The 12,499-nt window shown below is 46.5% G+C and overlaps 1 protein-coding gene across 4 annotated transcripts in view; it reads left to right on the plus strand.

Moving 5' to 3' along the window:
- Positions 1-2,005: 2,005 nt before the first annotated feature.
- The window catches only part of RGMB (repulsive guidance molecule BMP co-receptor b), a 29,691-nt gene continuing 19,197 nt past the window's right edge, over positions 2,006-12,499 (plus strand). The window contains exons 1-4 of one of the 4 annotated variants that reach the window (XM_047873927.1): positions 2,006-2,024; positions 2,376-2,617; positions 3,582-3,657; positions 6,872-7,137. In XM_047873927.1, coding sequence (XP_047729883.1) covers positions 3,653-3,657; positions 6,872-7,137 — 271 coding nt within the window. In that variant the 5' untranslated portion in view covers positions 2,006-2,024; positions 2,376-2,617; positions 3,582-3,652. The other 3 variants (XM_047873913.1, XM_047873919.1, XM_047873936.1) reach the window with 3 other exon arrangements.

The raw sequence follows: 12,499 nt of genomic DNA on the forward strand, positions 1-12,499 counted from the left end.
AGATAGAATTTTGGGAGAAAAAAAGCCATGTCCTTCTACTAATGGGACATCCAAGGTCCAATCAGAAATATAACCAGTTTTAGCTTGTATGAATGGGACCATGGGCAGGGGTGACCAATACAAATGAAAGCCACCAAATTAGATAAGTTCAAAATATTTTTCCACCACTATTGTTTAAAGAACTTTTTTCCCCCAGTGAAGGTATACTAAAGAGTTTTCTTTAGTGGATGATTTTTTAAAGTGTGCATTGCTATGAAAGCTAAGCAATTCTGAAATTTTTATGAAATTGAAGAAGCAAGAGATTTTTAGGTCAAGAATTAATACTTCATTATGAAAATTCACCCTCTTTTGTTTTGGTTTCAGAAAAGATTCCACAGAAAACAAACAGCTAAGGTTACCCAGAGGGAGAACTAAGGCTCCGTGTTCCAAAGTGGGTAGTGAATCGAAAATCCTGGAAAGTATCATGAAGCTAGAGAAAAGGTATTGATTTAATGAACGCATGTACATGATGATTGACAAGTTAGCATCCAGGTTCACTGCCCAGTATTTATGGGAAGGAGTGGGGAGAAGGGGATTCTGGCAGCTTGTGCCTACTATTTCTGTAATGTCCAAAACAACCTTAGCAAGGGAGTGAGCAAGGACTGGGTCTGCATCAGGAAACATTCTCTGGGTTCGTGAGGCTTGCTTTGAACTCTTTTTCACCACTATGTGTCAGCTTGTCTTTGTGTTGGTGGAAGGAAAAGGAAAAAGAAAAACATAAGACTGGCCTTTAGGTTCTAAATCAAAGCTCTATGCTGCTGATTGTTGGTGTGGCTTTTCAAAGGCAAAGCGAGTGGGGGACATTAAAATTCCTTGTTTCTATGGACCAGGAGCTGAGATGCTTTTTAGTTTTTTGGTTTGGGTTTTATTATGATGATGATGATGATGATGATTCTAAGTAGCAAGAAGAGGATTTTTCAATGTATCTTACATTTACCTTAAAATATCCCTAATATTTATTTTTCAATTTGATTGGCACTTTGACAGGAAAAAGCAAGGTGAGAAAACTCTTTAAAAGGGAACCTAAAGAGAGTGTGAGGAGGCTTCCCTTGTCAGGTGATTTAAGAACCAGAGGGACCATTGCCCCTAACACAGTTTCTTGATAGTGACCCCAAGGTTCAAAGACATTAGATCAGTCGCCCAAGACTCCCACTCAGAAAGTCATGACAGGACCCTCCTCCTTGGATTTTCACTCTGTCCTCTTTATACTGCCCTATGCTGCCTCTAGCGTTAGATCAGGAAACTTTAAGGGATATTGAGGACAGGAGAATAGAAGAAAGCTGGAGAGGGTCAAAGGTACTTAAGTGATTTACCTAAGTCAAGATGCTTGAACCTTTGCCTGGACAAGAAGAGGCAGCCTGCTCGTGCCAGGCAGTGAACGCACAGAGCAATAGCTAGCGCTGAATACCTCTGATGCTCATTTTCAACATTGGAAGATCAGCCTAGAGGAAGAAAACTAATCGCTTCCCTCTTGCCCTCCACACCTTCTACTGGGATTCAAGTAACTGTCCTTCCTCAAACATCTTTGTGGGCTTGTTCTCTTTAACACACGTCCTCACCTGTGTCTTAGGTGCCTCTTTAAATTCTTCGTCCCCTCACAATTCGCAAATCATTATCCTGGGCATTCGTAAGCTGTAAACTTTGCCACTTTGGCACCTCAGGTGGACAGGAAAGATCTCTAGATTCCTTATTTCAGCGAAAGTCCAGAGGACCGTTCCTGCCACTACCCCAACGCCTTACACCAACCCCCGCCCCCGCCCCCACACATACCCACTATTTATACACGCTAGGAAGACCCTCAGAGATCATTTATGGAGAAGAAGGGGTGCATTTTTGTGGCTGCTGGTGCACAGTTACCGAAAATCCTGGAAAGGCAGGCGCGGGACCGCATCCGTGCCTGTGCCGAGGCGCAGAGCGGGAACAGCCTGCACGTGTCCGCTGCCGCCCGGCCCGAGATGGCTGGCACGATCGCCAACCGGGAATCGGTTGGTGCCGAGGGTGGGCAAAGGCAACACGACCCGGTGGAGGGCGGCGCAGAGGGTGGCGCTGGCGGCATGAAAGGCGTCTTTGTGCGGGACTTGGGGTGAGGAGGCGGTGAGAATGGCGAGAGCTGAGCCCGGACCTGGAGGCTGGGGCTCGGGGACGCCGCCACCCGCCACTCCTCAGCCGCGCTGGAAAGATCCGGGTAGTGCCGGCAGGGGGCGGTGTGACGCCGGAGGGGGTGAGGTGAGGGCCCCCGGGTTTGGTCTTCTTTGAGACCTGAGGGGAGAGAGAGAGAGACGCTTGGAGAAAGCGGGACGGAATTGAGAGATTTGTCTCCCCGCCCCCTCCCCTAGGTGGCGGAGAGATCGCGCTGGCTGGAAGGGTGCAGCCCCTCTCCGGGAGCTCGCTCCGCAGTCTAGGAGGCGAGAGAGCAGCCCCCGAGGCGGAGCCTCCCTCCTGCCCCCGGGTATCGCTGCCCCCACCTGGGGGGGAGAGGCGGGCGCCGCGCTGCCCTCCCTCTGTGCCCCCGCCGCGTGGCTTGCGGCTTATTTTCCCAGCTGGCAAGCGTCGCGCTGCAGACAAGGGAATGCCTGTGGTGAGTTGTTTATTTTGTCGAAGTTTGCGGTGGGCCAGGGGGACGTGGGGGGCGAGCGGCAGGCAGCAGCCGGGACTATTTTGTTTAGGTCTTGCTCCACCTGTGTGGTATAAATCTGCCAGCCTCAGGGCGGCAGGGGGCCAGGGTGAGAAAACCCCAGGGCTCCAAAAGGCCTCTTTTTGCCACTTGCAGACCCAGAACTACATTTGATTTTCCACTCCTGGAATCGGCTAGATCCTAGCTTACACTACGCCCCATACCTCTAATCACTGCTTCACATACCCGCTGCGGACAGGGCTTGCGCTGTAAAGGACGGTCAGCGCCCATGGCCCAGGGACAGCTGGCCGTAGAAGTTCTTCCCGGGTACCCTTCCCCATTTCTTGAGGATAGGAGAGCTGTTTGATAGGAGGGGCGCTCTTCAAACTAGTGGGAACTTGTTTGGGCTACTTATGGCACGAAGTCCGTTCAGGCGTGTCGGGTCTACTAGTACCGCAAACAGATCCAGGTTGGCCAGAGTTTCCCAGACTTGAGGCTGGGGGTCGGTAAGCGCTTGGCTCCCAGGGGAGCCCAGAGGAATCCCCCAGGGCTGATGATGACAGTCACCACCGCGGCTGCGTTTGCCTGGAAGAAAAGCCTAAATACATTAGCGAGCTGGTAAAGCTTTTAAGGCCTTCTCCGGAGTGAGTGGCTGGCTAATGAGAGGTTAATTTTGTTTGGAAGGGAAGGCTGCGCTGGTTTCCTGAGATAAATGGACAGGAAGCGCATTACCTCCGCGCGCTGGCAAGCGGCTACCAAATGCTTTTTGCACCTGCCCCTTTGAGCGGTGCGATCCGCTGCAGAGCCCGCAGGGATCGTGGGGGCCGGTTGTGTACGCTCGGGTGATGAGCCCCACTCAGGCCCCTGGCCCTCTCCTTCCGGGGGCGCAGCGCTCACGCCAGGCTCTGGGGTCTTCTCTCACACCCAGGTCCTGTGTGCTCAGGAGCTCAGGGGCCCCCTGATCCCGCCAAGCCCCCTCCAGGAGCGGAAGGGTTAAGAATGATGTAAGTACAATCCACTAGCTGCTTTCTGCTGGGCTGTGGGACTCAGGGCTATTTTAGCCCCAGCTTTGCGTCCACCCTGGACTGGGGAGCAGCGAGGGGGCCTTTACTCTAGAATGGGTTGAACAAATCGCTACCCTGGTAGCTCCTCTGTCCTAGGTGATCTGTTAAGCAGAGAGACCCTCATGTTAGATTTATGGAAATGGAGATATATTAATGGGAATAGTTAAGACATCATGTATGGGTTCAGGAAAATAAACCTGTAATTCTTATGTAGAACCCATTAATGTTGCTGGCATGTGTTTTAATTCTGTCCATTCGCACGTTCATACCATGGGATGTTTTGCTGTGACCCCTAATTGTGCTGTTCTGGTCTCATCTTTTCTTCCTGAAAAAGATGAAGGGAGAAAGACTAGAGATGGCAAGGAATAGGGTGCGTTTGTGAGTTGTGCGAGCAGTCACTTCACGATTTTTTTTTCCTGATTAAAATGTAAAACTTTTATAAGTCATTGATTTTACGGGGGGGGGGGGGGATAACCAGATTTTTCTTTGTGTAATCTTAAAATTCTCCTAACTTGCAGCATTCGAGCTGGAGGAGTGGATGCGCTATAAGCGACCATTCACCACGCTCTTACTTTCCAAGCCAATTCGGGGGATCTTGCTAACCAGTCCTAATTAACCCTGCGAGTGTGTCAACTGACCTTAAGTCTTGAAAACAGGAACCACCTTGCGGTTTAATTGTGAAAATTAACATTTTACTCTAGCCGGCTGAACACTTATGTGGTAATAAAAAATGAATTGTTAGGCGTATAAATCTTGAGCTTGTCAAATTTTACAACAGATGAGCAATAAAGCACCTTAGAAAAAATGAAGTTTTCCCTCTAAAGAACAGTTCCATTCCGATGCCGAATTTGTGGTGACTCGAGGACGCCCTCTGTTGATAAGATAGTTTAGAGCAGTGTGTGTCTAAGGAACAGGATATGGAGGTGGGGAAAGTGGAGGCTGGGGGCAGGGTGGAATCATAGCAAGTAATGACAGCGAAAAGACCCCAACTAAACTGAATTTGATCCCTAAATTTTGGTTATGTGTTCTGAAGTATGGTGAATAAATTGCCATGCTTTTTTCATAAGGGTCAAATTAAATCTTGGGTTAAGGAAAAAGAACCATCTTACTGTTAGTAGTCTTTGTTGGCAACATACTTCGCAAAGCTGTTCACATTTGATGACTTTAAAAAAAAAAAAAAGATGTTGACCAGTATTTCATTAACTTTAGTTCTTTGATTTATGTAGTAATTGCAAGGGAGTAAATTTTTAGTCCCATAGTATTTACTCCATAATATTATCTAAAAATCGTATCAGATAAGTCCTCCTGCAAAAAAAGTCATTTCTCCAGGCCACTCTGAAGCTATTATTAAGCATATTATGGATATACACAAGGCTTGGATTATATCTTGGGCAGTGAAAGGTGTGTTTACCACTTTAGTCATCATAGTATGTAATAAGTAAGTAATGAAAAGTTACAGTAAAAATAGATAGGCATTCTTCTTTAGGGACCTAGTGGTTTGTACAGTTCATAATGTGTCTAATGAGTAAGCCGGAGTGATATAAGGTTTGCCCTCAATTATCCTAGTCCATTGATTAGCACATTGTAACATGTGGAATATTAACGTGTCCGTGGTTGATACGAAATTACCAATTAGAGATTATGAGTAGCGAGCGGGTAGAATTGCAAGCTACAATTTGACTATAAGTGAATTTAAAATGGCAGCCCTGAGCCCTTTGGAGGAAAGGCAAAGGCAAGGGCAGTCGAAGTAACTCCGAGCCTTTGAAGCCATCTTTTAGATTAGATACCACTTCACACCTACTGATAACAGATTGGAACCTATCATCAACCTCACAACATGCTTTCCTGTGTCTCCACTTGCCAACCTCTTTTGTGGCACACAGTTGGGGTTTCTTCCTCATTTTTGGATCCATCCAAGTGGCAAAAGTAGAAACCGATCTGCCATTAAATTAATATACTAAGACCACGAAAATTTGTGGAAAAGCCACCGAGCAACACGAAATGATGGCATAATTACTCTACACTGCATTAAAAACTCACTATCCTCATTAATCTAATTACACTGTAACAGAACACGTTGAAGTTCGCCCACTCTCAGACTCCTCCCCGCTGCTTTCAGGAAGGGAAATGTCAGAGGAACAATAACGCCAGAGCCTCGAACAGCTGCTAGCGAATTCCACCGGGAGCTGGTGGGTACCTTCCCAGCCCATCCGATCTGTTCCGGACCGCAAGTTGCAATCGGATTTCCAACGCGGTGGGGTGCTAGTTTTACCAAACGTCCGGAAAGGGCTCGGAACACGGTTCCGCAGAGGTGATTGGCTGCGAAGAGACCTGCCGCCAGGCGCCTGGTAAAAGCGCCCACTTCCTCTCAGGAGCAGGAGCTGGAGCGGGAGTGACAGAGTGGGGGTGACTTAAAACACATACGCACACAACACCTTAAAGGGAAGCCGAACCCAATCACATTAATTAAAAGGAAAGTCAAAGGCCGCTTCCTTTGTAACGCCGGCAAGAGGGAGTAGCCGTTGCCAATATCTGTAGGACAGGAGGAAACAGTAAATCGCGGAAAGGGGTGAAGGGAATAGAAGAGGAGGGAGCGCGAAGGAGGTTGGGCCCCGGCGCGACGGACAGGACTCTCAACAGGCGGACGCGGAACTCAAATTACAATGAGCAATTTGAGGGTGGGAGCAGGAGCAGGGGCGGGCGCTTTGTCCCCTGCGAGTGGCCAGCTGAGCCCAGTGGACCAGCGCTTGCAGCCAATGGGGTGAGAGGGAGAGGCTAGGCCGGGGGTGGAGACGACGCGGATTGGCGTGCGTGAGGAGGGCGGGGCGGCAGTGCAAGGCTGAGATTGATTGACCGCGGGGTCGCGGCACAGAGATATCCGGGCTGCAGGCGGCTGCTCGCTAGGGCTGGGCGCGCCTCCAGTGGGTCCACGGCCGCTGAACCCACGCTGGCCGGGACCAGGGCGCCCGCGCTTTGGGGGCCGGGCTCGGCACTAAGCTCACCGTCTTTGTGTCTTTTCTCCCGCCCCCTCTGCCCCGCCTGCTGCCGCGATGCCGCTGCGCCCCGTTGCCGCCGCCGCCGCCGCCTCGCTCCGCCCGCGGCGCGCTTTTCGCTGCGGCGGTGGCGGCGGCCCGTATCCGACGCGGGCCTGAAGGAGGAAGAAGAGAAAGCGAGGCACGTCCCCCGGTCCATGCCGCAGCCACGGCCCCGAACTCGCCACGGCGCCCGTGCCGCCGCCCTCGCCGGAGCCCACGAGACCTGCATGGATGGGCATGGGCTTGAGAGCAGCACCATCCTGCGCCGCCGCCGCCGCCTCCGCCGCTGCCGCCGGGGCTGAGCAGCGCCACCGCCCCCAACTCTGCCCGCCGCCCCTGGCGTTGCTGCTGCTGCTGCTGCTCAGCCTCGGGCTGCTCCACGCAGGTATGAGGCGCGCGCGCGAGGGTAACCAGCTGCAGGTCCAAGTGCTTTGTTCCCAAACACTCCGGCTCCCGAAGGCACACGTTGGGGCAGAAGGGCGGCGTGGCGTGGTGAGACGGTAGAGGCCTCATGGGCTCCAGCCCTGCACCTCTGCCGGGCTCACCGCGCAGCGGCAGGAACGCACCCGCAGGTCGTGCTGCGCGCCCAGGGCGCAGAGGAGAGGCCTCTTCCCCCTCCCTCTCGCGGTTCCCCGCCTTCGGCTCGGACCGTTGATAAATCTTCCCAACAGTCGCTTATCGAAGATTTAGCGGGCGGGGGCGGTGGGGGCTGCGCCCCCGAGACAAACGTTCCGGATGCTTTATTGCTCGCTGCATTGGTGTTTACTGAAAGTCAGGCTGGGATCAGGTTTCCACCGCCGCCGCCCCCTTCGAAGCGAGACAAGGAGCCTTGTGCTGCTTCTCTGGAGTTGGGGGTGGCGACGAGGGGAAGAAATCGCACCAGATGTAAAGATTTTCACCGGAATTTGAAAACCTGGGGGGTTAATCTCGAAGTAACTTAAACGTCTTTAAACAGGGATTTCTTCGTATTTGCCAAAACTGCTTTTAGTTCAGCTTTCAACCTCTGTGGAAAAACTGGTGCTTTGTGGTTAAGCCGCGTGTTTTCGGGTTCCCGGAGGGGTTGACACATCTCCCTGCTTTCTGGAGGTCAGCGCTTCCCCTGTGGAAGCGGAGTGAGTTCTCTGTCCTTAGCCAGGTAGACCTACAGATGAGCCTTGTAGCAGGTGATAGTTATTTTTATTGTGAAATAAGTTTCACTAATACAGTGTTATGTCGTTTGTATCTCAAGGGAGGGGGTATCTAGGATGCTCTTTATAAATAAGTGCTACGTCTAGGAGTTTGTCTAAAAAATTTCTTTAGTGCCAAATTGAAGCTAAATTCTCTTAATTTGAGAACTAGAGCATTAGATAAGTTTTCCTTTGAGATCTTTTTGTCCTGTATTTTATGACAGCAGTCTCAACGCTGTGATCTGGAGAATCGTGAACTGTAATGCCACCCAACTGTGTGGAGTAGTATTTATTTATTAAGTCATACCAGCCTTTCTAAAAATCTGGGAGGTCTTTTAAGTAATGGAAAAAAAAATGTGGCATTTGAGGAGACTTAATTTACTTTTGGTAACTTTGCATTGTGATGGAACAGCTGCATTTTAACACTCACTTGGGGAAACATAGAGTGTAATATTAAGTTTTACAATGATTAAGGCTTTAAATGACTGACTTTAGAACCTTAGAAAATAATGTCAATCTGCTTATGGTTCCAAGAAAATTTTCATGATGTGTCAAAAGTTACATTCATAAATGTTTTGTGTGAAGAATATATGTTCATAATGTCAAAGTGTAGGTTTCTTGAAATGGAAATTAAAGTACTGGGTAGGACTGTGTGTCCCTCTTGACTGCTTGGAATATTGTTTCCCTTAGTTGCCAGAGAGTTCTATTACAGAACTGGAATGTGGTCCTTGAAGATTTTTCTGGCCAATAATGAAAGCCCTAAGAAGTTGTTTTAATGTTTTTGAAAATTAAGGTGCCTTATTTCAAAAACTTGGAATGTGAAACTCCTCTCAGTATCTTAATGTGCCCTCACTTAAAGTCACTGTTATATTCTACCTAGAGTTTCTGTGGTGAGTGATATCTCTGGACAACTTGTTGGGGTTGGGTGATTAATTTGGTTATCGAAGAAAGGGCTCCTTTTGAAAGATAGCTTTGAAGCATTTTTCTCTTGATCATACAAAGATTGTTTCTCAGAGAAGGGAGCCTAGCCGAGTGCTCTTTGCAGATGGGCTACCATATGTTTTATGCCTGGATCCATATAATTTGCCACAGCACCCCATATGTCCCTGCATTTTACTTAATTCAGCTTCAGCATATCTTACTTCTTTTATTATAAACTGGTGATTGTGTGGCAAGTTCACACGTGCAGTCCTGGCATCAAGGAAATGGGTCTTGAATGGTGAAGTCTTTGAATCATTAACCAGAGCTCTAGACCCACAAATCCTTTAGCACTTTCATTAACTGGAATGAAAATAGTACCACACCAATCATAGATGACCTGACTCCAAAAATGAAGAGATCTGTAACTGCAGGTTTTGATTTCTGCCCTTAGGAAATGAAAAAAGAACTTTTATACTTTGCTCCCTACCTCCCCCCCCATCCCCCACGTTTAGCAAATCTCTACAATTCCTGAATGGAGATCCAATATGGGAGTTACGTGCTTACTCATACACTTCATGGCCTTGTTGGCTACATCCTTGAGATTGTTTCTGCTCTGCATTTTCTTGGCATTTTGACAGGAAGCTTACTTTACCTCCTATAACAGGCAAAGTGTGCACTGTCATTATAAATTCATGAAGCCTGGATATTTCTGGGTGTATGCTGCAAATTAGTCATTATACGGGAGCCTGCAGTGGGGCTGAAACTGCTGACCCAGATGCACTCTCTAGTTAGCCCTCCTCTTTCCCATCATCTCTATTTGAAAGGCTGTTAGAAACCTCATCCCAAACAAAAGAACCCAAGGAGTTCTGTTTTATGTGTCATTTCTCAAAAGAATCAGCACCTGCCTGCTATAAAAAAGGGAAGGAGTGGGGGAGGGGGGCGGCCTGGGGGAGGAAGGAAAAAGGAGGTGGGAATCTAAATTCTTTTCTGAACAGTTGCATTTGCATTTCATGCTCTTACTTTGGAATATTTTATGACTATTTGAAATAATTATAAGTAAATGTATGCTCGGATAGATTTTATAGACCATAAAAAGAACAAATAGGCACTGGAAGTTTAGCGGAAAGTTCTTGTGCTGTCATTTACATTGTAGTCCAGGAGCTCTTCATTATTGAGTGATCTTGGTCCAGCTTTCATTTCCTTGCTTTCTGCTTGCTATGACTCTGATTTAAAAAGAAAAACATAATTGATACAGTAGTTGCTTAAGTCTTTAAGCCATCAGCTACTGTTGTGTGAGATTCAGGAATGTGGAGGAGATGTGATATGAGGAAGGAAAACGGGATTTGAGAAAGGCATTGCGCCCTGGGCTTTGCTCTACCCATTTGTGATCCAGCCAGGACAAGGCCTGTAGTTTCCCTTTGTCCTGAATTTCCTTACTGTAAAATGGCTTTAATGCTTTTGGGGTTGATTGGGTTTTTTTGAGTAAAAACAGTTGAAAATGACTTGACTTCATCTACTTTGGAGAGAGGAAATGTATAAATACAGGAGCTGCTTTTTATCAACTCTGGAATGAGTAAACATGAAATATGCCAAACACATGAAGGTGTGCTTGTGATTTTTTTTTTTTTTTGAGTGTGATTTAGTGATAGCTGTAAGTCCATAGCTCCAAAGTATTAAAATACTGGGGTTTTTTTGTTTTTGTTTTTTTTTTTAATTCAGGTTAAAGTAAATGCCCTATCTAGACTACATTTTTCTCTTCTTGGTCTTTGAAATTTAAAAACGGTGGGGAGGTGGCTTGAGAGGTTGTCATCTTGCAGTCTTTTCTGCTGAATTCAAGCTAGAAACAGATTACAGGCTGTTTCATTCAGGCTTAAAAGTACTTTAATACTGAAAAGATTAAAGTATCTTTCTGGAATGTTACTAGGGTTAGTTTTAAGTCTTCATCAGATGAAGTCCTAAATCTTGATAGTATCCTGAAGTTTGTGTCCACATCTTTTTTTTTTTTTTTAATTTTTTTTTTTCAACGTTTATTTATTTTTGGGACAGAGAGAGACAGAGCATGAACGGGGGAGGGGCAGAGAGAGAGGGAGACACAGAATCAGAAACAGGCTCCTGGCTCTGAGCCATCAGCCCAGAGCCTGACGCGGGGCTCGAACTCACGGGCCGCGAGATCGTGACCTGGCTGAAGTCGGACGCTTAACCGACTGCGCCACCCAGGCGCCCCAACATCTTAAAATAATTATATACTTAATGATACTCTTCCCCCCCACACACATCTAGAATAGGAATTGTAAAATATTTTATGCCTGTGAAAGATCATGAAGTTCTTTTTAGAACAGTCTCCTCATTTCTCAGCTGAGGTACCTAAGACTTGAAAGGATTGAAACTTCTTCCAGTGCAACGACCTAAAAAGAATGTGGAAGTAACACAAAATATGTCTTAGTTAGTTTCTATAAAACTTGAGGTGGATGATTAAGAAAAGTACTTTTCTTTTCAGTAATTCTAGAGTTCCCACTTTAAGGACCAGAATATTAAACTGTTTGACACATACAACTGACCTAGTATTGGCAATTCTTACATATTTTTATGCTTTGAGAGGTTTTTATTTTTTTATATGAGAAGCTAGTGGCAAAACATCATTTGAAAACTGTGAAATAGTAGGGCAGTAGTAGGTGGTTTTTCATTACTTCATTTTAACTTTGCTTAAATCATTAGGTATATTGGAACTGTCGACCTAAGGAAAAAAGTCATTTATATATGAATTCTGTGTGCTATGTTTCCTTGGTTCTGATAAAACACAGTTGGTGCAGTCATCTGCCTGTGCAGCAGGATTTCAGTGTGGTGTCCTTTTTGATTCAGTGTACCCTTCCTGATGAGCTGCTTGGGATCTGGGATCCAATGGTGACGGGTGTTAAGGGAGAAGTAAATCTGCAGCTTGGTTAAACGATCAACTTTATTTATTTATTTATTTATTTATTTATTTATTTATTTATTTATTTTAACATTTATTCATTTTTGAGAGACAGAGACAACACAAGTGGGGGAGGAGCAGAGAAGAAAGGGAGACACAGAATCCAAAGCAGGCTCCAGGCTCTGAGCTGTCAGCACAGAGCCCGATGCAGGGCTCAAACTCAGGGGCTAGAACTCCCTGACCGTGAGATCATGACCTGAGCCAAAGTCAAATGCTCAACTGACTGAGTCACTCTGGTGCCCCTTGACTTTATTTTTTTAAGAGAACATTTACACTTTGTAGCATCCAGGAGATTGTAGGTTTATATACAGTTTGTCAATAAACATCCTTAAGGAAATGCAGAATAACTTAATACCTGGATTTTCTCTTGATATTCTTACCCTATAGCTGTACTAGAATCAAGTAAAGGTGTTTTAACTAATGCTATAAATTTAGGGATCCCTACCTAAGGTGTGGAACCTTAATCATGGTTTTGTGCTTTCCAAAGTGAATGAGTTATACACTTAGCAAAATCAAAACAAAGTTCACATCTTTAACTTGGCCTTAGAGCAGAGGAATCTTTCTCAAAATCTATAAACAATAGCAAAGTGATCAAATACTCCGTTTAATTTTAACATGAGAATACTGGGCTCAGACTCCTGTTCCCTCATAGTGGTTCACGATTTAAAGTTTTAAGGTAACTGATTGCG

This window comes from Prionailurus viverrinus, chromosome A1 (assembly GCF_022837055.1).
Source record: "Prionailurus viverrinus isolate Anna chromosome A1, UM_Priviv_1.0, whole genome shotgun sequence".
Lineage (NCBI taxonomy): Eukaryota > Metazoa > Chordata > Mammalia > Carnivora > Felidae > Prionailurus > Prionailurus viverrinus.